The 27,963-nt window shown below is 31.7% G+C and overlaps 4 protein-coding genes across 8 annotated transcripts in view; 2 read left to right on the top strand and 2 right to left on the bottom strand.

Moving 5' to 3' along the window:
* Positions 1-160: 160 nt before the first annotated feature.
* LOC111004081 (glycerol-3-phosphate dehydrogenase [NAD(+)], cytoplasmic) lies at positions 161-15,579 on the bottom strand. Of its 4 annotated transcripts, XM_045634397.1 has the most exons (10): positions 15,355-15,579; positions 15,060-15,237; positions 14,108-14,248; positions 12,671-12,778; positions 11,671-11,817; positions 9,091-9,274; positions 8,821-8,974; positions 4,905-4,997; positions 1,046-1,090; positions 161-391 (listed from the first exon to the last, which is right to left on the bottom strand). In XM_045634397.1, the coding sequence occupies exons 1-9, from the start codon at positions 15,405-15,407 to the stop codon at positions 1,051-1,053; spliced, it is 1,098 nt and encodes a 365-aa protein (XP_045490353.1). In that variant the 5' UTR covers positions 15,408-15,579; the 3' UTR covers positions 161-391; positions 1,046-1,050. The 4 variants fall into 4 exon arrangements, with proteins under 4 accessions (XP_045490353.1, XP_045490356.1, XP_045490354.1 ...); XM_045634400.1 differs by lacking the exon at positions 1,046-1,090; XM_045634398.1 differs by lacking the exons at positions 161-391; positions 1,046-1,090 and adding an exon at positions 1,705-2,819.
* A 692-nt stretch (positions 15,580-16,271) lies between these two features.
* On the top strand, positions 16,272-23,457 carry LOC111004042 (dnaJ homolog subfamily A member 1). Its single transcript, XM_022274855.2, has 9 exons — positions 16,272-16,457; positions 17,012-17,218; positions 17,911-18,158; positions 18,488-18,646; positions 18,821-18,976; positions 19,867-20,038; positions 20,565-20,692; positions 21,059-21,206; positions 21,751-23,457. Exons 2-8 carry the CDS (start codon positions 17,020-17,022, stop codon positions 21,203-21,205), a joined length of 1,209 nt encoding a protein of 402 aa, XP_022130547.1. The 5' UTR covers positions 16,272-16,457; positions 17,012-17,019; the 3' UTR covers position 21,206; positions 21,751-23,457.
* A 265-nt stretch (positions 23,458-23,722) lies between these two features.
* LOC111004089 (U3 small nucleolar RNA-associated protein 18 homolog) lies at positions 23,723-25,348 on the bottom strand. Its single transcript, XM_022274934.2, has 2 exons — positions 25,074-25,348; positions 23,723-24,990 (listed from the first exon to the last, which is right to left on the bottom strand). Exons 1-2 carry the CDS (start codon positions 25,112-25,114, stop codon positions 23,736-23,738), a joined length of 1,296 nt encoding a protein of 431 aa, XP_022130626.2. The 5' UTR covers positions 25,115-25,348; the 3' UTR covers positions 23,723-23,735.
* An 890-nt stretch (positions 25,349-26,238) lies between these two features.
* Positions 26,239-27,963, top strand: part of LOC111004091 — a 68,625-nt gene continuing 66,900 nt past the window's right edge. For both annotated transcript variants that reach the window (XM_022274936.2, XM_022274938.2), the window contains exon 1: positions 26,239-27,406. In XM_022274936.2, coding sequence (XP_022130628.2) covers positions 26,748-27,406 — 659 coding nt within the window. In that variant the 5' untranslated portion in view covers positions 26,239-26,747. The remainder of the gene's footprint in view (positions 27,407-27,963) is intronic.

Below are 27,963 nucleotides of genomic sequence, written 5' to 3'. Positions count from 1 at the left end.
AAAGTCAGTAGAACCAAACATCTTTTCAACTAATTGCTTTTTTTATGTTACAGTAAGGTCATCTGATGTTATGTGATACCGCCGCCATGGACACTCTCAATGCCAGAGGGCACTCGCGTGCGTTGTCGGCCTTTTAAAAATTGGTACACTCTTTTCCTAAAATATCCTAAGTCGAATTAGCTCAGACTGTAGTGATCAGCTGGCTTCACTGGACGTATTCTGCCTCGACGTACGATGATGAAAGGTAGAATTTTCGCTCCTGCCTTGATGTTATATCGATCTAATATATGAGCATTTTCTACTTCACTATAACATTCACACTTTATATTTAATACTACATTTTATGGATCGTCATGAGCCGATTGATTTCGGCTCCTCTTACACTCTAACCCTGGAAGCAAAAATATGATTTCAAACGATGTATTTGTTTATTTTAATGTTTTAAACAATTAAAAATGTAACATGCATTGAAATGCAAAATTTTACATACATGCTTTATAAAAACTGGAAAAAAACATTTAGTACTTACCATTCCGACACATGTTAATCTACTCTATACACACAAGACACTCGTTAGGACATTATGATTAAACATTTAGTGATCTCCATTGATATATGCTGCAGTGAATATTACGAATTCATTATACCTAAAATATTTCTTATACAGAAACATATTAGGAGAGATCTCAGGCATAATTTTATCGAAATTAAAATGCAAACCTATTGAGCCATTGAAATTGAAACATAATTCCCTATTTTACTGAACAAAAGTTTTTAACTCAAAGATGTCTATGACAACTTAATGTCGAAAACGTGAGATTTTTTCATACAGGAGTTATTCTTAGTTGTCTCATTTCTGAATAATCTCCCTTGGAATCAACGGGCCGTTCTTATGTGGTTGTAATGGTATTTGTACATTATAGAAACAATTATTATTTGTGCCTATGAATACGAAACCCAATCAAATTCGGCTTTCTTACTTGGCTACTTTTTTAAATTTAAAGTTGTTAACTAAGAGACAGCACAAAGCAGACGCCTGTCTTACCTCAACTAACAAATGCAGCAATGAGATTTCCTAACAACTCGAATCCTGAAAATACTCAATATTGAGAAAGTAACCCAAACACGGCTTGTGTTGTCTGAGTATTAATCACGAAATTTAACGGATATAAAAGCATTGTTTTAAATTAACGTAACTCGATTGATTTTCAACAATCCTGACGAGAGAGACTGCCAAATCAAGTCAGTGATGCCAACTCATACAGAATGTTTCTCTTTCTCCTAGGACCAAGTAGTTTTTGTTGTACACTGAGTTTGTAATTTGTATATTCAAGTAGTATAAAATACAGATACCGGCAAACTTCTTGAGCATTAAACATCGCATCGTATCGCAGCGCGGGACACCAATCCAATCACGCGAGCGACACGTTACTCTAAAGATGCCGCTGAAAAAACCCCTTGACATCTTGATTGTCCCTATATTAATTTCTGTTCAGGAAAACTTGCTTTTATATCCGTTAAACATATTCTGTGTAAAAGTATATAAATGATCACTGTAAAATGTTAATTTTTTAAAGATTTTATCTTAATGAGCTATGAAGATTGGTTCGTTAGAATCTCGAAACTTATATGTATATTTTATTTCTACGATAAGACGATGTGTTAAAACTAAATAGATTTTGTAAGGAAATAATGATTCTTAAAGAAATAAAAATGCATTTGTTTATTTTTTTATACAAATCATGCTTAACAAAAATGGTAGGATGAAATGATAAAATGCGTCTTCCTCGTATCTTATGATCTAGCCATATATCTATGAGTAGGTAACAAAAATTATTTTAAAAAAAACTTAGCTACCGAATCCTTAGCCCAATACGACTTTTACTTTTTGTTTGGTATTTAATCAGTATTTTAATATATATAAGGACCATTGCAGTAAAAAAACACATATTTTAATTACAATATATTATATGTTACACAATAGTTTGGAATCATTTTTGATTTAATTTAAATAATATTGAATTTCATTGAGTACGTATGTTAAGTAAAACGGAACGTCGGTTACCACGTTTGTGTTGGAACAAAATAAGTTGACAAATTAATTCCTTCAGGAAAAAAAATAGAGTAATACTATTATTAGTATCCTAGCTAAATAATACAATAGCTTTCATAAGGCGACAACGCACTTATGTTTATTCATTTGTAATTTATACATTTATGGCAATAGTCCTTATATATGTTTTGTAAAAAAACTGATAACCATTTGTAGTATAAAAGAGATGTAATCTAATTGCTTACTGTCCAAAGACTCAACAAATCTTCCACAATATTGCACATTTAAAACTTACGTCGTAAAAACAATGCTCAAGGCACAAAAACATTATGTGCGAATTAAATTATGGTCAGTATTCGACACTGTTCTTAAAATAAACGTTTCAAACTTTACATGTATATACTCGATTTGTATATATATTTTCTTTTCACGATGGCTAATTAAAATATGTATAATAATATACTAAACTAATAATGAACAACACGTATGCCCCGAGTCGTTACTTTAAGCAACAAGAATGTATTTCTAATTCAATGTTATCATTAAACAATGATAATGCAAAATAAAATTGCACAAATTTTGGCATTGACATTGTTGGCGCTATTACCATTAGTGTCAATGTCAAAATAACATTAGATAATTTAGACCAATAGCAACTCGGGGTTAAATGACACTGCAAAACCATGGAACTTGAAGGGAATGATAAAATGTCACTGTCAAAAATAGCTTCAGTCGTCACAGAGAGCATTTTGGCGCCAACGGTTTCCTAAAATATGAGTTAATATTAAATGAAAGTTCAATGATTTAAAATGTTGAAATGAAACAAAAATACAATAAAATATTTAATTAAAAAGCATTAGTCACAAATCATGCATATAAAGCAATGGCCATCAATGTAATTCGTTAGTAAATGCTTATGTTCTTAGGCGCAAATCTGCAAATTGAATTATCGTTATACCATAGAGATAGAAGTCACTCTAACAGATCTTACTTCAGTGTTTGTATAAATATATTATGTTTTTGTATACAGGTGTGCCAACGTCAGTCTCTGGCAGCAAAATAATGAAAAATATTTTCCTTTGTTTATACTAACAAAAAATTGTAATACCAATTTCAAATTGGGAATAAATGCGTCATATTTTTGTCACTAGTAAGTAATAATATTTTTTTAGGATAAACATAGAGATACCTAATTCCGGCTTGACGTTGATTTATAGGAGAATGTATATGGGATATTTTGTATAGGTTAACCTAAACTAACGTTATTATTATATCTACGATATGTCTGCATACTATAACCAAACTTCGTTCATCATATACTAAGCCTTAAATTAAAGGAATTATTACGTTTATGAAATATTTATTTCAGGCCTACGTTTATGAATAAGAAGCTAAAAATACTATATTTTAAGAACGATATTATATTGTATACTAAAAAAGATATAAGGATATAAATAAAATTACATTTATCAACATGATTTAATTAGACTCTAAAAGATAACAACATGTCTAGGATTAAAATGTTATTTACTGTATTTATTTTTTGATAAAGATTGCGAAAAATTGTTTAATTTTTAAATTGATTCACATTTATAATCTATTTATTCATATAGACCAATTTTGTACACTCCGAAGAAGACAGAAACCTAGCATTGTTTTTTAATAAACATATATTGTGTTTAGATAAAAATGGTGGCGGGGGCGTTATGTTACACTAGAACGCTCCCTATGAGATAAGAAATAAAGAATTGAAATTAGACTTAGTTCATTTTGAACTTGACAGTTGACAATAAAGGTGGATTTTATCCATAGACCAAATAATCATCCATAATATATGAATAAGGAGGTTAGATATTCTGTAATTTGTATAATTTTTTTTTGCCTTTTAATATATTTTATATTTAAAATTTACTTTAGCTTTTCTGACGCAATACTTTCGCAATCATTATCGATATCTCTTATCTATGTCTACATTAGATTACCCCTATTTCGGGTTCCAATAATGCAGGCATCATTTACATGCTAATCACTAATAGTCACTCGTAATCTATGTTAGAGGGTTTGTATTAATGACTTGTATGACCATAATTTTTATTTCTATGATAAATTATATGACCATACATTTTTTTCGGAGACAAAAATTTAAGAAATATTTTTAATGGTCATTCTAGTCATTCAACTGCGCACAAAATAAGTATATAAGTACTAGCACCCTGTATATACATCTTGCTGTTAATTACAACTAGCTACCAGGCGGGCAACCTTTTATACAAGAATTAAAAGAACCGGCATATGTAATATAATAATTCAAAAATTACGTCTTATTATAAATATCGCAACATTTAACTCAAATAAAATTTAAAAAAAAAACTTCACTATCGTGATTTTTTGTCGTCTCTCTATGACGTAATTAAAAATTAAATATTGTAAAGAAGACTTTATTTTTTTAGGATAAACTTCGACTGTATACTTAGTCAACAATATTCATCGTATAGAAAAATCCGTGGCGGTCCAGGCCTCAGATTTCTGTATATATTTCATGATTATTTCTCAATTTTATATCAAGTTTAAAATTATTGCTAACGAATTTATTTAAACGCGTTCGAATTGTCGGCACAGATTAACAGCAAAAATTGTCTATTGTCAAATTGACGTTAATGATATTGTGAAAACATTGTAACCTCTTTAATCGTTGTATCGCTGTCGAATATCTAATATTCAAATTAAATTCTACCGAAATTATTTTTTCTGCGTTTTAATTTTTCAGACCACCTATTGAAGTATGCTCTTCCTTAAATAAGCTGTATCAAAGATTGCCCATTACTACGGTTAATTGCGAACGTGTGCTTACATGTGCTCGGGGTGGGAACGGATGCAATCAATGAAATCGTTGGGCTTCAACTCGCCACGGCAGATGCGGAAGACAGCTGTGAAGAGAGGGAACCTGGAACATACAATCTTAGATAACGTACGAATTGTATAGAATCATCTGAATGTCTTTTAAAGTATAAGGATAAATTAGGTCAGAGCCTCAGATTTCTGAACCTGTTACAAGGCCTTTCATTTAAAGAAAACACTTTTTAACGGTTTGTAGCTATGTATTATTATAAACTTATAATTATATTACATAATTTAAAATTTTCTGACGTTTCGCGTGCTTTACAGCGTGCGTGGTCACGGTGACTGAAGACAAAAGGTGTTGAATAATATTTATTGCCCCGGAGTTAAATTTAAAAAAAAGAAGTGTTTTCTTTAGGTAATGTGTAAAAGTTATGTTAATAAAGACAATAACTGATAAATATATAATATAGATAAATGACTAAGCCCTTTAATTTTTGCTGCAATCATAAATTGTATTTTAACATTCTCGTTTCCGATCATACTAATTTCCGAGATTTGCGAACTGGTAGTAAATTTAATTAATTGTAAATTTAGAATTAATTTTTAGTCGTGTAAATGAAATATGTACATTTCGCCATTTAAAGAAGTTTTACGATACTCTTATTAACTCTATTTTTCAAATAGCCTATTCAGAATTAACATTTGTCTAAGCAAATAATACGAGTATATACGAGCTGTTCAATAAATCCGAATTTATTCCTCCGATTTTTCCAGATCTATGTATCGCACTTTACAGATCACAGGTGTATGAAAACAGTAACTACATGGAAAGGCCTACAAGGCAGACGCTACAGAGGCAGACCCTACGCTCGATGGGATGATGACATCAAAAAAATCCCGAAATGGATCCAAATCGGGCCCTAAGTCGAAAAATTGGTTCGGAAATATTTCAGTAGGCAGCTGGTTCCACATAAAACTGGTAAACTGCCTTCAAAACATTTCAGTTGTTGAACGACGGACGTCGAGGTGATACGGATGGTGAGTATTTTGTACTATGCCTTGACGATAATAATAAAACTCAGCTGCAGGTATTAGTTCGAACAACTCCTCTGAACACTCTTCATGATAAATGCGATAGAAGATGCGGAGAGACCCATGGTCGAGATCAAGCCGCATACAAAGTGACTAGTCGTTGACGATTCGAAACGGTATTCGTTGATAACCAAACAAACAAACAATCATTTATTCATATAGGTAACATAATGTACACTTATGAACGTCAAAAAAAGTCGAGTATTTTAGGACTGCAATGAAATTATTTTCGCTTCTCATATGGAACATACAAGATTACGTATTTAATGATAAGGGTTAGGTTTGGTGAATCTCTAAACAACCTTCCACTTAAAAGTGTCGGTTAAAAATGACAATGACATCTCAAACCATTGACCTTACTGTCAATGGATGCACGCCAGATCTATTTTTGAATCTTAATTGCGACATTCAATTATAACGATAAAGTATAAAAGTATATATACTCTGCGATAAGAGTTTTTATTTATTTTATTTTATTAATACTTCCTTGCATAAAGAAACAATTCAATTGACGACATGCTCCAGTAGTGTTTAAATCAAGCTTTGGTTGGTTTAGCTTGTATTTCATACAATGATACACTCCACATAGCATTACACCAGCCCACAATAATAACAATAATAAAATAAAAAGTGTTTTTTAATTTGCCGAAATTAGTCAAAATTGTGGAGCTGTATACGTTATTTTGTCGCTTTATTGTCCTAGCCCGTAATAAACTCAACTATTGGCATCATACGTACCTACCGAACTTTCTAAGAAATCAGTTCTTTTGTTTACAAATCGGGATTACTTGAGATTGATTTTTCAGGAAGATGAATCAATATCGCAAGATATGAATTAAAAAAAATACAACCAGACGAAATCAGACGAATATAACAGTCTGTTTATAACGATCAACGAAGAATTGTGTTTTTTGTTTACTAACACTCCACAGAAACCTTTGATTTATTTCTAATACAGAAAACTGACGTCAAAATTTGTCCTTTCAGTGTCGTTTTATAGATTACTTTTACTTCTTTATATAAGTATATATTTAGTGTATAATCGTGAATGCTTGGCGGACTATACCACTGTGATACTAAGAGTAGGTACGTGATTTGTGTTCTGCGATCTTGCGGGCTACTCGATTGTGAGGAAGTTGTATCGTCACATTGAGACCTCGGCAGAAACAAAAGACGGACATGACGATGTATGACGGCGCAATGTATGAAGAGCTGGAGGAGAATGGAGGCCTAACGTCCAAAAATGGACACACAGGTATGTCAGGATTACTTTGCCTTGCTACGGGAACGTGAAGAAACTGACTATTCCTAGATAATAAAACCTAAATTAATTCTTCTAATAAGAAATACTTTTATAGCCATACATAATCTACTAAATTCGTTTTTATAACAACCATTGTAACCAAATCGAATTGTTTTTCTTGTTTGAAATGATTATTTATATTATTAACATACACACAAGAAAAACTATCCGGTAGGTACTCCAATACCTAGGGCGCAGGGCCTTCAGGAGTCGCCATCAGCCGAAAACTAAGTTCTCTAATCTGACCATGACAGTCGAACCATCACCTATCTGCATCCTAATAACCAAACCCTACGCAGACAACCCATTTTTGGCGACGGAAAGAATCTCTTCGCTCTTTACACTCATATATGATAATCAATATAAACCAAATGAAGTAAATAAAACCGTACAAATAATATTAAAATATACATTTCTATGTTTAAAACATATTAAATAGCTTTTTAACGATTTGTTCTTATACTGTAAGAAATGGTAATTTTGTTTAATTATGGTAATCTATTACTGTTTCATGTTGTGATTTTATTTTCTATGTGTATGTAATGCTTTGTATGTAATGTAAATGTAAAATTACATTATTTACATTGACGCATTAGAGTAATCTGCAATGGTAGTTTATTTTGTTCTTAAACAAAATGTCAAGTAATAATTTTAAATTCGATACAAAAATACCGAAAAAAAAACAACTAAGCAATCAACTTCCAAATACGTTACTGTAGATAAGCGGTTACACAATAGCGAACTTGCCAACTATTCAATGAATATAATTAGACTGTGCACGGGGCTCGCGTAGCTATGTTTAATATTATGTATCTTAAAATTTCAATTTCAATTATAATCTTTATTTAATTAACGTGGAGTAACAAATAGTTTGTCCCTTCAAATATTTTGACGACAAAAATAATTGAACAAGTTTAACGTTGGGTTAGTAAATTTAGATGAGATTTGAGATGAGAGATGAGATATATTTGTGACTGCCATTGTTAACGCAAGACTATTTGTATTGGTAGATTATTATCGGAAATACTGTGTTAAATTGTATATATTAAATTGTAATTTGATTGGTAACTCGATCGATCGACGTAAGATAATATGATATAGCGAAACGAACAATATATCATATGCGTATGATGAAACTAACATGAAAAGATGTTGTGGCGGTTCAGAAATATATATATAATTTATACATCATAGAGAACATCACATTATTTACATTCCATAGCACATCTATTATTTATACTATCATTTTTAGTTTTGTCAAAGAAAAAGAGTGGCAAAGGATGTAGTTTTTTTAATTATCAATAATGTCGAATATTTTGAAAACCAAGATTGATACATAACATAAAATACTTATTTATTTCTGAACCAATATAACGTCCACTACCCGCAAGTTACAATAGTATACTATCTATTATTTAAGCAAAACCCTGCATTCAGTAGAGATGGCCCGTCCCGGCACGCACGACTAAAGTCTATTACTCAAGGATAGTAGGTTTCGATCTAAAATCCAAACAATGATAAATGATCTTACTTATTCTCCATATTCTTGTTGGCAAGCATGTGGTTAACCTCCTCAGCGGTGATCGGACCCTGCAACTTCTGTCCATTTAGCATTTCGTCTTCCAGCTCTTTGATCGATCGGCCGGTCTTCACAAACGCTTCGGCTACACGACGATTTCTGCCACCTAACATATCATAAATAATTTCTATAAAATGGTCAACGGATACTACAAGAAACAAAAAGCTCCTTCTTCTAATCGCAATTTAAAAGGCAATAAAATATATGATGTATTTTTCTCACCATAACACGTAGTAATAAGATCGGCTACACCGCATGACTCGAAGAAGGTGCTAAGTTTGCTGCCCGGGTAGAAGACGTCGACGAATTTGATCATCTCCATCAAACCGAGCCTGATGACCGCTGCTTTCGTGTTGTCACCGAAGCCTAAACCATCCACGAAGCCAGCACCAACAGCCACTATATTCTGAAGTAAATAGTTACATTAATTTATTTCGCCTTTAATTAATATGAACTTATAATGCGAGTTTAAGAATTTCAGCTTCTGACTAGGTATATAAGACTCGGTTTTGTTTGATATAGATATTCCAATCTGGACTTCCAGGACCTCAAAAATGTATGGGACGAGTCCAACATTGCTGTATATCGACTCAATCCTTAACACATTAAATGCTTAGACAATCGATACAAAGTAATAGCCGGAAACCAAAACTATGTATGGCCAACTTTCATTAAGTAAATATGATTGTTAGAAAATATATATTAATGTATGTTATTATTTTTATATATGTTATTAGTATATTTATTGTCATGACAAGTCCCGACCTACCAACTATTTAATGTCCCCCAGTATGTGACAGATCGTAGTGAATAAAAAGACAAAAAAAATAAAAATATTTTTATTAAAAAAAAATCATTTTCGGATCCGCATGGGCGGGACAGCATGTCGAGTGACAAATACTCGGATCCAAGAGCTAGGGGTTGCAATGCTTTAAACAGTGAACGGGACGCTCGCACGCATCCGAGTGGGCGGCAACACTACTATGGCCCGCTCAACTCGGATCCGAGAAAAGATCACGTACTATCCAAAAACATCATAGAAACCTAACTATATAGTTATTAGCACGTCACACCGTCTAGACATGCTCACATAATAACCATGTAAACATATTTGTCTAGCATTACCAACGTGCGTGCTTATAATCTAAGAGTTATCTCTTTCTCTATAAGAGATAACTCTTAGATTATATATTATAATCAAATTTAACTATTAAAATGTCAGGCGTAATACATCCACCCTTCAGTGATTGTTAGGACACCAACGGGTAATTGTAGTAGTGGGGTGATCTCAGTTTCCGCTCTAAGCTCTAATTAAACCAGCCCAGCTGCTTCCAGAAGCCCAGAAATTTCCTCAACTTTCGACCACAACCAAAGATTTCTACTCGATGAAAAATCACAGCTACCATGTGGGTTCTCTGGCTGCAACAGCCTCTGCACAAGTGACTATCACGCTAAGGACTTGTCTAGCCAAACCAACGTACGTACTTTTAATCGAAGAGATAATATAACTAATTAAAATGTCAGGCGCAATACATCAGTCCCAAAGCCCCTCAGTGACAAAAAATTACGTACACGACTTAAAACCCCAACGGGTGGACTTAGTTTCCGCACTTAAGGCCCTATCTCAGCACGAATTGCCGTGTTAGTGTCTCAGGGTTGACTGCGGTGCGCAATGGACAGCTGGGGCACTGAGTCCCGCCGGCCCATAATAACAATTACTTATGTAAAACATTAAATTAATGTAATTTTTTCAATTGATTACTTGGCTTGCGATAAATTATATCGTGTAATTTTCAAAATCATGTTCTATATAAATTTTCAATTTAAATTTTAATTTAAAATCTAATTCAAATTTAAATTCAAACTAATTTATTCGTATAGGTAACACAATGTGGTGTACATTACAGTATGAAAGTCAAAAACAGACGCACCATTAATAAAAAGGCATTTGATTTTTACTTTATCTCATATCGCGTCTTATCTCACGCGATGTTTAACGATCAGTCATACGTTTATTTCACTAGTGCGGGCGGAGGGAGCCGCGCTGGTAAAATCATGAATTTTGCTATATTACAACAAAATCTGTTCGATGTAATAACATTTTATTACATAAAAATTACAGTATAGTTGGATATTAATATCGATAAGGAACTAATAATATTTATCTTGGATAACATTTATCTGGAGTGGATAACTGATAATAAGTATTAAAACGATCCCTTCACTTCAGCAATTTTAGTTTATACTTAATGAAAGTCCCAGCGCGGGAAAAAATTGGCGGCAAGCTTTTTATGTCACAGAATGAAATAATAGCAACATATGTGACAGTTGTTTTTTTTTCTCCAAGTGGCCAGGCTTCAGTGTTTCGACCTTACACTTAGTAAGTACATAGTCTTCCGGATCTCATATAACAAACAATATTCAACAAAGTAGACCAGAAATCTAATTTTAAAAGATTTATTTACACACAGAGGCCAAACGGACAGGCGGCTCACCTGCTCGAGGTGTCGATGGTGTGCACAATCCTATTACAGTTGGTATTGTCCTTAATTTATGCTTATGTTTTCAAAACCTTATAAATATTATTTTTATGACTGTTTTGCTTCATTAGGGTTGTCATCAGACATGGAAGTCGTAAAACGCTACGCAGCGATAAAATCACCGCTTACACAATAGTTTTTATTCTTTTCCAAATTGTATAATATGCAATTAAGTATTTGCGTTCCGTTGATACATTAAAAGAGTTGTTTAACTTATAAACTTTTTGCAAATATTTACATACAACAATAAAAAATTGCATACCTTCAGAGCACCGCAGATTTCGACAGCATCTTCATCATCAACAACCACCACCCTGAAGTACTCTGTCTGGATGATGTCTCTCATCAGCGGAGCCAGCATTACATCGCGACAGCCAATGGTTGTTTCGCAGAACTTTTCTTCTGCGACCTGTATTTGTTTTTTCCGTTAATTTGCGAACATCACTGAATATATGAGGTCTAAGGAATAATGTCTATTGCAGGAGAATGAACACTACTTTCAGTATTTTTTAATTTAAACATATCGTTAGTAAAATTACAGACCTTAGGCTAGTATCGTCAAGAACGACGAACGTATAATTAATTTTAGGTTTGAGGAACCCATCGATAGTCTATATTTATCAATACAGAATAGATTGAAAGTCGAAAGAGCATCGTCATGTTAACGATCCCATTGATGCAGATCACAACACCGCTACTTCCATACATCTTGGTGAATCTCAGACACTTTGTTTTGAGATACTCCGTCAGACCAGGATATTGGCACTTGGTCTCCTTCTTTCCATTTTCTGGTACATTATAACTTTTCTAAAAGCTATTAACTACTGGTCCCAATTGTCATCATACATTGTCCTAAATTTAAACATATATGCGAGATATATTTTAACTCCGAGTTACCAGCCCTAAATAATCTCGTTAAACGGAACACACTGCCAAGGTGAAACGTTATAAATAGAAACAAAGTAACGAAGGTAAAGGTTTGCTGTGCGAATTCATAAGTTATAAAATAAATATTTAACTGAATAATAATCTTAAACTATGTAAGTCAGAAATATTTAAGAAAAAATTTAATAATTCCAAAAACATTGTGTAAGTATATTAAACATCAAAATATGGCCTTAAGGTTTGTAAAATTTATGGATAAACACACACACTTGGAAGTCTTTAAACATCATACTCAGATATTTTCCAATTCCCGCAATATCATATACTGGCAATTGATAACCTTATTCTAAAGTTGGTTTATATAAAATTTATCATACCTCTGACGCAATGTTGGCACCCATGAGTACCGCGCAAGGAATCTTCAAACATCTTGTTATGATATGCGAGATCAAGTCAATACCGCCACCTTCAGCGATGTCGAAGCCCTGCCAAATTATAACATCTAACAGTTGTCGTCTGTATAACCCTTAAGGCTAAGCTATTTTAGAACAATTTTAAGGAGACTCCAAAGGAGTGATAGTCTAAGAGTCAGCCGAGTTTAATGGCCTGAGTTCGAATCACAGGAAATATTCGTGATATACGGCGTGTAGAAAAAAAAAGATCTACTTGTGCCAGGTATCACTAAATTCTAATGAATAATTATGATTGAAACTAATGAAGTCATGTATCTGCCCATCCGACGATTATGTACCGTTACTTCTAACAATCGCATAAAGATAATAAAAAAATAATAACATAGAGCATAAAAATAAAATATAAAGAAACCTTTCAATTTTGAACAGTTACTGCCATCATCTGACAAATGAAGTTTAGACATTGACGCAATTTACAGGCCTATTAAAAAAATTTAAATTTAAAATTAGAACGCAAGACCTTAGACCACAAAAAGGTAAATATGTACTCCATTTATGTGTATATTAAAATAAGATAAATAAGATGAAATAACAATGCCACTCACGGGAAAATAAAATAATAACGAAAGATTGGGATTGTTATATATAATTAACGTAATTATCTAACCATTAAGATCGTAAATCGATTTACTCTAATCTAGTTGCAATAAAATTTGCGTTTAAAACGATAAGACATAAATTGGAAAATATTATTCTCGCACCAATCAGGCCAATGAAACGTAATTAAAATTATGGTTGATATAGTTTTAAAATTCTGTAAAATAATTTATGTTAAAGATTACGCGCAAAACTAAACCTTAATTTAATCAGAATATTTTAACCTGTAATATTCTTTCCGACACAGGACACTTTGTTAGGCTCCATAACTTTATACTAGTTATTGTTAAACACGAATATAAAAGTGGGATTATTACAATATTATTATAATTCGAGTCATTAAATATACATTTAACACATTTATATGTATTATAATTAGTATAATTATGTAACTTTTTCTGGAAGCATAATTTTTCGCGTTTTAACGTAATATGAGCGGTACGTGTATTTCAAGGTCACTATATACTCATGTTGTAGTTTATATACACCAAGTCATATGTTCGCACTATAAATATGTATAGGTTACTTCTCAATGTCCAATACACGCTTTTTTTAATGCCATTTTATCGCCACATTTCCATAATAATTTAAACATTGTTACAGTACATAAAGCTTAAAAAGCATTTTTTTTTAATAATTTCACACTGTTTGATATTTTAAACCAAATTGTGATGGATTCATAATCATATTATAAGCCTCTATGTGTCATGAAAGTAAATTAACAAAATAGGTATTCAATCTTACCTTGATAAGTGATAATGCAGCTGCTGTAGGCTTAATTTGTCCAAGAAGTGTAGAACATAATGTTCTCACAAACTGATGTGGCACAACAAATATCAGGAGATCAGCATCTTTAGCTGCCGTCACTAAATCTGGTACAGCAACCTAAAAATATGGATATTTCATCCTCTATTCATGCATAGAATTCCGGGATATCTAAATGCTGTATATTGGAGTTGGTCAAGTAATTTTTTAATGTAAATAAAATTCTCAGATTACCTAGATTAATTATATCTGGTTTAAATTGCATTCAATAAGAACAGTAAATTGAAAGATAAATTTGATGATTGTTTTACTTTCAAAAATCACAATTGTAGTAATTCTAACACACAACTGAATCTTAACCAAATAATGCAGAAATCTGAAAAAAAAATCCTTTATCATAGCTTATAACATTCAGCAATAGAGGTTTTAATTGACAAGTAAAACTGTATACAACAAATACACATAAAATTTGTTAAAAATAACCATATTTTTACTCCATGGAATGAATGAATTATAACTATTGACAACAGAAAGTGTTCTAAGTGAAAGTTAAAGACTTTGGTTTATCTTAATGGATGTCACCTCTAGATAAATGTCATGTAACATTTATAATTATTGTTACTAAACTTAATTTACTTAAAAAAAAAACAATTATATAATAAAACTATATAAAATATGTAACTATAAATTAATGTTATGTTTACTTTATTTCTTTAATTATTTAAAGATTTTATAGTATTTACAAAGATTCAAAAATTTTTGCAATAGCAATTGTAATAGACTTTGAAATCTGAATTTTAATGAATGGGACAGGTTGGCAGGTGCAGCAATGCACCAATTTCTTAATTTAAACAAAAGATAATTGTTTTAGGTTGAGAGACATAAAATTCTACTTACCTAACTTACTTACAAATAAAGAGTTAATACTTACTACATTCTCTGGTAATTTATGACCTGGAAGGTATTTGACATTTTCGTGTGTTTCATTAATAATTTCTGTTAACTTCTTGCCTTCAATGATCTCTTCATACACCCACATCGTGACTCTGTCTTCAAAATTTGAAAGGCGCGCTGCATTTCTACCAACGATTTTTGCTATTGCAGATCCCCTTTAGGCAATGATTAAAAAAAAATAATTAATTTAATTATTACAATACACTCAGCAAATGTTATGTCATAATATGAAAAATTACAATAACGAATAAACAACTGTATATAAGCCTTACCAGTTTCCTGAACCCACAATGCACACACGATTTTTTATTTGTTTTTCAGCCATGATATTTACAATTGAAAACTCTCACTCGCGTTAATTCACTATTTAATAAATATAAACGTGTCTAAGGACTGCGATACTCGTAGTGCAGTGTTTTATGTAATAATAATTACTCGACTTATGGCCTTAGTCGCGACCGCAGTTTATTAAAGCGAAATTATCACTTTTATCACTCTGTTATCAGGCAACAGTCAACAGTCAGTTTTGCATAGTGATATGACTATTGGCATTACTATTTTGATTAGAACTTGACATCGTAGACTAGTTAGTATATTTGATATCTGTGCTTGCATGTCCTTAAAACTTCACTTAGAATGTCTTCATACTCACTCACAATAAACTAGTCAAAAATCTTTTCATTTAAATAATTTTGTCGTTAAATTTTCTAAAGTCAATCAACTAACTGTATAAATTTCGTTTAAACCAAAGACACGAATTTTTTCGTTGTTGTGTTCACTGTTATATATTTTAGTTAAGTTATATATTATGTATGGTGACCTTAATTTAAATTTTAAGGTCTTGACGTGCATTATTCGTGGTATTTATTTAAACATGAATTTAATCATATAATTATTTGTTTATGCCGAGGAAAATTATTTAATCTTTGGTTTCACCTTCATCTGTGTAAAACATAACTAAAACGTTCCATTCTACGCATTTAATTAAAGCAACAAATTACGTGCTATACTATCTAAGACATGTGATAATAAGTTGATATTTATTTCGAATTGCTTAAATTTTTTATAATAATTTACGAAGAAATTTTTTTAATATACCTTAAAAGTAAAAGTATTTAGTTTCAATCATGGAGCGTATAATGGAAAATGGAGAACATTCTAGAAACAGCACAAGTTTGATCGACTTTTGCGCAAATTCATAGTGAAGAAGGTTCTATGCTTATTTCGTTCTGCGAAACGTCAGTCGTCATTCGCTATTGAGTTTTAATACGCAAAGGTGCTCGTGTCGCGTGTTCTAAATTGTTTTATCGTTGTTTCTGGAAAACTACGCTTTTACTGTTATTGTCTGTTACCTAAAACTTTAACTCTGATTAAGGTAAGATGAGGTCCTTTTCTGCATAATATTAATTCAATTATAAAATCTCACGCATGATGCAAACTTAGCGAAATTGTAAGTTATCTTTCATGGAAGTCTACTATGAACAAAGTGATTATAATTTATAGCTTTATCATACCAACTTTCGTATGTTTGTTTGTTATTCTCGTTTTAAATAAACTACAGTTTAAATTATGTTGATGTTTTAATAATGGTATTGGTCGATAATCAACTTCCAGGATTTGTGCTGAATTTATTCTTATTCTGTTCAGGATTAGTTTAATTGTCATAACAAGTTTTCATTGTTATATTTGCTGCTATAACTACTCTCTTTTCTTAATCACCAATTTTTTTAACTTTTCAACATTTAAAAATAATTATAGGTTAATGTCCTCATTGTGTTTTGATGGCATTTACGTCTACTCACAAATGCATATTTTCTGGTCGTAGTTTGTGGTTAGTTTTGATGAAAAACACTTTTATACGAGATTTGAATAGGCTTTTCGTCCTTAATTATCGTAATTTAATAAGCAGATTATTATATTTATTTAAAGGTGACAAGATGGTGAAGGAAACAACATACTATGATATACTTTGTGTAAAACCAAATGCCACATCAGATGAGCTTAAAAAAGCGTATAGAAAATTAGCCCTTAAATATCACCCTGATAAAAATCCAAATGAGGGTGAGAGGTTCAAACAAATTTCACAAGCATATGAAGTCCTTTCAAACCCAGAGAAGAGAAAGATCTATGACCAAGGTATGATGGTATTATTATTCATATTAATTATATACCTAAGCTATTTTGTTATAGTCATAATATATATACCAAACTAACTTTTTACATTGTCTTCAGCATTATGAAACACATGTGGTTTTTACATACTTTTATTGCATAATCATGGTTTAGTCTGTTGTTTGAAGAGTATTTTAGGAGTACTATTGTACTATAACAGTAAAAATGTTGCGATTATATTAATTATTATATAATTTTCATGTAAATCACATTTGTCTTATGAATAGTTTATTTTTTACTGAGTAAATAAGTCACATTATTCATTTACATATTTGAGTCTTAATCTATACCACAAATTGAAATTAAATTCTGTAAGGGTACATGATAATTGTACTTCAAAAAATTGTTAAGTATATCAACATTGTAGACTGACTTTTTATTTACTAACGAACTGTATATATCAAACAATGTATCAATAATTTAAGACTGAATAACACTGCAATAGTAAATTTATTTTCATTTTATGTTTTACTTGAGGTCATTGTGCCACCACTCACATTTTGACACATGTGAGTGGTTCTTTAGACTCTAGAGCAGCACTAGCTAGCCACATGATAAATAATTTAACTTTACATTCTTCTTTTGAGGTTCTGGTATTATTTCTATGTTTATATATTATTGTATTTTCTAATATAACTAAATTCTGTGTTTAACAGGTGGAGAGCAAGCTCTAAAAGAAGGTGGTGTTGATGGTGGTGGCATGTCATCACCAATGGATCTCTTTGATATGTTCTTTGGTGGCGGCTTCAGTGGTGGAAACAGACGTGGTCGCGAGAGGAAAGGCAAAGATGTTGTCCATCAACTGTCAGTTACACTAGAAGAACTGTACCGTGGTGCCGTCAGAAAACTGGCGTTGCAGAAGAATGTTATTTGTGAGAAATGTGAGGGCAGGGGTGGAAAGAAGGTAATTATTGTCTACATTAAGATGAGAGAGTGAATGTCTAACTTTAAATGAAGTAACTGTATCAAATTCAGCAATATTCTTCTTTATAGGCAAGTAGGCAACATAGCAGGCAGCCTTCTAACCCAAACAGCTTTTTATTGACAATTACACACTGCCTGAGTAACATGTTATTAATTACATTTAAATGTTTGTCTATTATAATGCTAAAATTTTTATTCAGTAAACATGCCCATAAAATCTAACACAGAAACTACTTTTTGAATGTTCAATTGCATTAAGTAGAAAAAAAATTGTTAAAATTTATTGTTTAATTAAAAAAATATATTTAGGGTGCAGTTCAAACATGTACCACCTGTAGAGGCACAGGTATGCAAGTACAGATTCAACAACTTGGTCCAGGCATGATACAGCAAATACAGACTATATGTGGAGAATGTCGGGGAAAGAGAGAAATCATTGACCCCAAGGATAGGTGCAAAGTTTGTCAGGTATGTAATAACACAAATAACACAGTGTGCTGTAATTTCAAGGTTTTATTTCTTTAAAATGTTGTGTGTGTCAACAATTATTACCAAACAAACAAGTAATTAGCAAACAAATTTATTTGCTTACTCCAATGTTTGAGAGGTTTTCTGTTTCATAAAGATGAATTACATTTTTAGGGCCGTAAGACAGTACGTGATCGCAAGATTCTCGATGTACATGTAGACAAGGGTATGACTGACGGTCAGAAGATTGTCTTCAGTGGTGAAGGTGACCAGGAGCCAGATTTGGAACCCGGAGACCTGATTATTGTGCTTGATGAGAAGGAGCATGATGTAAGTTTAAATTTATTTTTAAAAATTCTACATTTCATTAAAATTTAAACTTCGTAGATGTAAATAGTTTTGTTTATTTGTTGTAAACTTTTAACTGTCAATCAGGAAATACCAAATATATTTGCAATGTGACAATTTGACTTGTTTGTCATTCATAGTGTACTTTTTAGTTTGATGTCCTGTTACTTTAATATAATAAATTAATTCATCAAAAATCTAAAAGTCTATGTTTTGCAATTTTTAGTTGTATTAATGAAATACATAATAATTTAATTGTCAAAACGTAATTTATGTTAAGGTTGTTAATTGTATATTTATACAAATGTGTATCTATATACCTATAAGTAGTTTACTGCATATACTATATATAAATATCATAGTAGTTGTTATGTGTCCTTGCACTAAATACAAATGTTATTTCATTAATTTATACATAACAATCGCAAAGTTGATAAATCCAAAATAATGAACCCGGGTGTAAATCCTTCTCATTAGCAGTTACGTCACTACCGCTGACGATAAATATAAAGGCATGACTCGGCATAATAAATCAATATATAATTAGTTTAGTTTCAAATCATTATATTTTGGTTGGAAATGTGTTTTTGAAATATAGCTATAGTCTAATGAAACATTAGTTTTATTTTTATATTTTCAAATGTTTCATTAATTGCCTAAAATTAGTTACCTTAATAAGTTTTTACTTCGTTTTTACTTGCTTGGTTAATGAAGTAAACTTGCACAAAGAAATTGGCGGTACTTAAATCTTTTATATCAACTCACTAAAGAACTGTGCTGTTTTGTCTTCCTAATTAATTTTCTTTTCGAATATTACTTAAAACCTTTCTGGCTATGTTAATCAAGTACTTCAACAACTTCTGAATGTTTAGGTTTTCAAACGTACGGGCAATGATCTGATTGTGAGGCTGAATATAGAATTAGTGGAAGCACTCTGCGGTTTCCAAAAAGTGATTAGAACTTTGGATGAGAGAGACATTGTTATTACTGTTTTGCCTGGAGAAGTCACCAAACATGGGGAAGTCAAATGTGTTCTTAATGAAGGTAAGCCAGTTGTTAGTTACCTAGTCTTAAGTTATAGTAATTGGTACTCCATGCATTTATATAATAAAATAAAATTTATTCATTCATTTAGTCATATTGAGAACACAATGTACATTTTATATAAAGATAATTATATGATTTTTAATTTAATATCCGTTCTCAAATCAGATTTTTATTTTAACCTGAAACATTAATTGTATCACTAAAAATCAATTCCGTCGCAATAAACACAATGCCTTGTTCTTCTAAAATGTAAATAATTTGTCTTTTAACAGCTTATTGCATATATTTTTAACAGAAAGTTAACCTCATTCAAAGATTTAGTTCTTACAAATGAGGTAAATTTAAAGCTAATAAACTATATTTATTTTGGAGTTGGATCTAATAGTCAATACCTTGAATTTGATTATACTGAGTATGTAGGAGTCTCAGGGGACTTTGATTCGAACACCTCTGTGAGATTTGGTGTAATTTATGCTGCCTGAGTTGTAATTTAAACTAATTAAATAAAAAAAATTAATTACAGGTATGCCAATGTACAAAAATCCATTTGAAAAGGGTCTCCTCATCATTCAATTCCTAGTTAATTTCCCGGCAAGAATTCCACCTGAGATCATTCCAGCTCTTGAGAACTGCCTTCCGCCTAGACCAATGGTAAGAATTTAATAATTGATAAAAATACTGGTTTATGGATGCCTATAAATCTGGATGTTTTTCAATAGTATATCTATAGATATCATCTTGAAAAAATACTTTTTTGATGCTATGATATATAGAACAATTAATATATTTTTATAATTAAATGTTTAAAATTTAAATTACCTTTAAAATGGTTAATACTCTACTTATATAAAATATTTTATGAAAATTATTTAACTTATGGAAAGAACATGTTCTCTCCAATTTGGGTATAGTGACTTTAGTTGAGAAATTATTTACTTCCTGTTTTTAAATACAGGATCATGTCAGAAATCCTTATATACTTCGAATGTTATTTAATGGTACATACTTGTTTTACAGGTTGAGATTCCGGAACTGGCTGAAGAGTGTCAGCTAGCAGAACTGGATCCGGAACAAGAATTAAGGAGACGGCGACAGCAGCACAACGCCTATGATGAAGAGGAGGATGGACCTGGAGTGAACCGTGTGCAGTGTGCCACGAGCTAAGGTATTTGCTCACCTTCATATTTAAATGAGATAAACACCAGACTTGTTCAAACCAAGTAAGTGGTGAGATAAAATAGAAAGTTTTATTTGTATTTAGATTTTGCATACATTGACATTTTTCATGTCATATATAATTCATAAAAGGTTAAAATGTTGGCTCTTTTCAAACATCTAGATATAACCTATAAAACTATAAGTTTAAACTACTGAAAAAATATTTATGTGGTTTTTTTAGAAAAACTAGCTTTTACAGTAAACATTTAAATAGAATTTTCGTAAATAAATGTAAAGTTTCTCATTATCTACTAAGTTTATTTCAGAATACTTAACCAATTTTATTTATTCTTTGGGTGATAAAATATGCATGAAAACTAGAGTGAAATGGAGCGAAATTTAGACTTAAAGGAAATTTTGCTTCCTCCTATATAATATCTTCTATTGTTTAATTTTAGACTCGTAAATAACACAACAGACTTTAAAAAAAGTTATGCCGCGTATATTTAATATGTTATCATTTTTTTTAATAATTTAATTTTTTTTTTCAGATAATTGCTGAATTCATCAGAAGCCTTAGAAAAAGATCTAGTTATAATTGTTCTCCCTAAACACATGCATGTATTGGAACTTGTATGGAATTATGTATTTTAATAGTTGAATTATAACACTATCATGACGCATTTCCATACATTTTAATGATCACTTAAGTATTTTACTTATATAACTTGGTCTATAAACAATAATAAATATTGCTAAATTTGATTATTCATTTTTCATTTATTTGCAAAGTTAATTTTATATATAAAATATACTTTGGGTTTGTTTATATCTAGACATTAAGTGTGCCAGACACATTCTTGTGGTCTCCATTACTGGATATTGGCCGTCAGTTTTTTGTCATGTTTAGTTCTGTGTAAGATGCAGCAAAACCGATACCCATAAATTTCTGCAGCCATGACTTTTCCCTTCTATCAACGAAACTGATATTAAACTGATCTTTTCAACTGATAGGTCCTGGGCGTCATGAAGACTAGTATCATTCAAAGTTCTGTGATTTTAATTTTTCTAGAATATTACCTAAGTTAATTTTAAAGACAAGTCATCAAAGGCGATATTCTATCTGACAAATTTGAATATAGTTTTATTATATACTTAAAGCTGTAAATAAATCCATAATTATCTATTGGGATATCAATAAATAGAGGTGTAAAGCAATCAGCATTTTACAAGACAAAGTACACGAAAGGACTCCTAAACTGCATCAAAGTGAAAAACAACTGAAAATTTATTTTTTTACCAAGTATGCAAACTTTCTACACAGATTTAAATGTTTAGATTGGTTCGTTAACTTTAAAAACAGAGTAGGGTCATATCCTTAAGTTTCAGTTTTTTTACTGAAAAGGACCTTAAAACTTTTTTGAAGAAAAACAGAATTTGAGCTACAGATAACTTTGGACCATTTGCTGGTCTAAAAGGGGTGTAATCCGCTACTTAACTTTCTTATTGTTCGTGTACTAAACTTTACTTCACGCACTTCATTAAACTCTGTTTTTGATGTTAACTGACGTGAGGTAACAATTTTAGAGGGAAGTTGTAACGGTCATCATGACCGGTGGTTGCTCGAGTTCTGCCTGTACCACGTCTCCTTTTGTAAGAACCTGTCTCCACAAACCTTCTGTATATTCTAGTAACCGTAGACTGGTTTTAATTTAAATTTCTACCAGTTGTTTGTTGATCCAAGCCCTCCTGCACCAATGGTACAATTTGAGCAGCTTGTTCAAAGTATCCATATTATGGTTCAGAAACTCGCGATGAGTTAAATTGCTAAGCAAACAATTGTGCTGCTAACAATAATTCATTTGCAAAATAATAAAAAATCAATAAAATTCTATTGTAAAAAACACGCAAATCTGATACTTTGAGCAAATTTTCTTTTCCTGGCTATATTCATTTATTTTACTTAGTTGTATTTTTAAATATTGCTTTTTCAATAATTAAAACAATTAATATATAATAGTTAGTAATCCAGAAGTTTGATGCAGTTTATTATGAGTCCATCAGTATATATATATCAATATTGTCTTTGATTCACTGGTCTCGTCTTAATTAACACTAGCTTAACTTATATTTTAACTTACTAAAGTTAATAGTTTTTGGTGACTGTTTGATCATGTAATATAGGGCCTGGTAGAAAGAATTGAATTTGTGTAACTGCTTAAATTTGTTGTAACTCAATAAATAAACATACAAATACATAATATTTCTTATTTTATTTATAAATTTTATCCATCCAATGCAAGACTACTGTGTTCATAGGGATTTTGATAACTACCGACAAGTATGGTACAAGAAAACATGGCATTAGAATACTAGTTTTCTGAATTCAAAATTCTTGTCCTATGTGAGAATTCATAATACAGCATTATTTTTTTCAAATAAACATATTCAGATTACCAATATTTCTTGTAAGTTGTAAGTACATGAATTAGGGTTAGATAGGTAACAAATAAAACTACTATAAAACATAAAAAATCTAATAATTCTTAAAATGACCTAATCTGAACAGATTGACAATACCCTTGTTATTACTAATACCCATATAACCACCATTCGGGGAGAAGCCAACTGTTTCAATGAGTTGTAAATTTTTCTTTGGAAAATTTGGAAAGACATTGTATGATGGTATGTGAAGAGCTTTCAAGGCATTTGGGAAGAAACTTGATGAAACTGATAACATTTCTGAGGTTGGGTTAAAAGTTATGTTTGTTATTTTTGTAGTTAAATGCGAAATAGTTTTTAATGGCATAGGGTTAGTAGTTGTTAATTCAGAAGTATCATAAATATTTACAATTCCTTCAGCTGTGCCTGTTGCTAAAAGACGCCCACAATGACTCATGGATATTCTTGAAGGTGTAATACATCCACTGTCAAAAAATTTCTTAATTGGTTTCATTGTCGTCATATCCCAAACAGTGACTTCACCAAGCTCATTAAAACAGTAAAGTTCTCTAGAGTCATGACTGTATGTCATTGCCTTTACATTTGAATTATTTTTGATATTCTTAATAACTTCATTTGTGTCGGCACAAATAATAAAAACTTCACTAAATCCTTCAGCAGCCGCAATAAATTTACCATCAGGGGACAATTTAAAATGAACAGCCTTTTTTAAGGCATGTGGAAGTTGGACAATTTTAGTACTGGCCTTAACTAAATCATATATGCAGTAGGTATGTCTTACACCTGATATATATGCTTCTGATCCATCAGGTTTAAAGTGCGTACTCGATATTGTCCAACCTTTAAGCTTAAAACTGTGGAGTTTGTTATTTCCTTCCAATGAATGCAGTGAAACAATGCCTGAAGTATTTGCCAGCATGACAGCACCAACCTTTGGATGAAACTTTAACGAGGTTGTAATTGCACCTTTTTGTGGTATAATGGTTGTACTCTTCTTTATCTCCAATATGTTTTTATCAAATTTAGATACTTTTTCTTTATCTATGTGACCAACTGTCTTAACAATATCTGATCCAGATTCAACTTTATTGGAAGCATCTGTAATTTTCGCCCAATTTGGTGTTCCAATGAGAGTTTCATACTTTTGTTTCAGTTTTTCTGTATACAATGCATCATTTTTAACTTTAGGAATAACAGTGTTCACTTTAAAGTGTCGATCATCATCGTCAATCCAGGCAGGTTCGCGATCAACTTCACTTAGACTCGTTACATTTCTATTTAACTTTTCAGTAAACTTTTTAGTTTTATTAAACAGCAAAGACGATAACCTGTAAAAAATATAATAAACGATTAACATAGATCAATTTATTTTACAAAATAAGAGATATTAAGCAAGATATTATGAACTTACTTCGATTCATCTGCATCGATTTGATTATGTTTTCTCTTCATGGCGTTATTAATTGGTTTAGACAAGACTCTTAAAATCAAATTTCACTTAACCTTTATGCGTGCACTATGCAAATTAAGGTTCAAACTTCAAGTTAATAATTTAGTCATTACTACAATGTTTATGTTTAAAAATCTACGTTGCGTTCGTCTAAAATGTAACCTCAAAGATTAAAGTTATAAAATTCATGTTTAAGAGTTGAGACTTGTGCTTGCGAATTGCGATTACAGTTGAGGTTATTGTTTACACATTTAGATTGATGACAGTTGACAGTCTGAACTGTATGACCGTAGAAATATTTTCTTATTTAATACCTACTTATCAACAAATATTTTTTCATAAGTATTTACAGCAGTATGCTATATGGAAGCATTTAACAAAAATAATATGTATATAATTGTATCTGCTTTTTAATAATAATTGGGTATTATTTAAGTTTCATAATTGAGATATTATTAAAATGCATTATCTTATCTTTCATTACATAGTAAAGAAATCAAAGCATGTTTTTATTACACTTCACATAACAGTAAAATAGATGGATATTATTGTTTAAACGAAACGAAACTATGATGTTTATAAGCAAATAGTCTAAATATATATTAACGAGCTTAACAGCTTAAGCATATTACTTCATGCATCAGTACTAGAATGGTATAAGTTATAACATAATAGCAATTAGCAAATTATTTAGGATTCTAACCGTATGAACTATTTAATGCTCCCATAGGACAACACTTAAGACAAATGTCTTAAGTGACAATGACGTACAGATGACAATAGCGACAGTTTATAGTAAAGGTATCAATACATTGCGTTTCATATTCTATGGTTATTTGCGAATGGTCACTCAAACAGTCAATCTCTTCCCCCTTCATACATCTTGCCGTGTGCACCATATCCATCTCTTTCATTTAATAAAGCCTTATGTTTCTCTCTCATATGAAAACGTTTACTTGTTAACACAGCAGTAAATTTAAACCAATCAAACGTTTGTCTGAACTAACACAAAAAGATTTTATTGGTTGCTTTTGTTATTGGAAGTAGCCTCAACTAAATGTAACCCGGCATATTCTAAAGCACGCACGAAGCCATTTAAAGAAATAATATTAAAAGGCTTTAGCTATTAGTCGTATTTAATAGCTCGGAGTCTTTCACTCGTCACCGTGTCGTATTCAACTATTCAATTGTAGCGTTTTAAACGGTGTTAATATTATGCGACCATCACAAAACATTAAAAAATAATGTTTTTAATTGTGAAATATTAAAAAAACATAATTTGCGCCGTGCAATAGATGTGAAGTGTTTTGTTTAGATGATAAAAATCATTTTTAAACGGTGACCTTTTTACGAAGTGTCAATATGGATACTAGCTAACCGATCAGATACAGTAGTGAACAGTCATTATCTTTTATTTCCTGCAATAAAAGTACAATGGGGTCGAAGGAGGCTCCCCCATAAAACTGTCACGTTTGTTTTGGACGTCATAAACTCGTCAAGAAAAGGATGGTGCAGTGTGTTTGGGTTCGGAGCGATGAGCGGGCGGCGAGCGATGCTCATATCGGGTCAGGCGGGTCGTGTGCTGGACTGGTATCGTGAGAGGGTGTTCCATGTGGCGTGTGATGTGTGTGCGAGATGTCCGGCAAGCCCGCGAGTGTCGCCGCGGCGCGGGCGGGCGTGGCTGGAGCGCCGCGCGTGCTGCTGTACGTGGCGGAGCCCCGCCAGTTAGAGGCGGCGGCTGCCAGCCCAGACACCCCGCCGCAGCGTCTCGACGCGCTCTACGAGAACCTGCCCGCCAAAACCGTCTATAACGATAGGAACTTCTACAAACCCTACAGTGAACCTGACAAATTCGTCGACTCACAGACAACATTCATAAAGGAGCAGAGAAGTGAAGAACGACCCAGTGTTAAGAGAACCACCTGGGACAGTGAATACTTACAGCTGGACAGTGGTGAGTTCCAGCGATGTGGAACGGAGATGCCCATAAGTGTGCCTAGTGATTCAGTGCAAAACAGTGAGAGAGATTTAGGAAAATATGTGAACTACCATCTCTTAGAACAGAGTGTAACTCACCAATCTATAGTGAATCAAAGTATAAATATACTGAATAGGTCTATAAGTGATAATGAGGGCAGCCCCCAGTTGGTGCGGACTGCTGAAGGTGTTGTGCTTGCTGTGTTGCCTTCTGTGCAGGAGTCAGAAAGAACTACACAAAGTGAAATTCCACAGAGCATTACTGTTCCACTTGGCTGGAGAAGGATTGTGAATGGATTATCAGTCCTCTATGTCAGGTAAGTTCTTCTAAGTGTATCTATAGTATATATAAGATAATATTATTGAAACTTACTGAATATTTATCTATAAAATGAGTTTTCTTTCATAAACAGTTTTCATAGTAGTAGTTTACACTTTATCTAAAATATTTGCTAGAATCTTAAATAATTGTTCACTGTTTCAGTAACTTGTTGGCGGTCATATTAATTTTATATTACTCCATGGAATATATGATATTTAATTACGGAAAGCTTATTCAAAGGCCTTTGTGCATTGCTGTAATTCAATTAAATCAAAAATAAAATATTTTATTAAGTAATAAAAGCATAATAAAAAAGAATAATTTACATCACTTAAGTATTAATGAGTTGTTATTTCCTTATCTTTTAATCATTCAAGGGCATTCTCAGCTCAGATTATAATTTGTTTATGTTCCTTATATTATATAGAGTTATTTTTTTATTGATACACTCATATAATTTGAGACTAAGCTCATCTATTAAATATAAAGTACATATATCATTGCTATGTTTAAATAAACTACATTATATAACTCTCATCATTGTATCAAAGC

This window comes from Pieris rapae, chromosome 2 (assembly GCF_905147795.1).
Source record: "Pieris rapae chromosome 2, ilPieRapa1.1, whole genome shotgun sequence".
In the NCBI taxonomy this organism is placed as follows: domain Eukaryota; kingdom Metazoa; phylum Arthropoda; class Insecta; order Lepidoptera; family Pieridae; genus Pieris; species Pieris rapae.
Note: the sequence above shows the minus strand (reverse complement) of the source record. Positions and strands in the feature narration are given on the sequence as shown.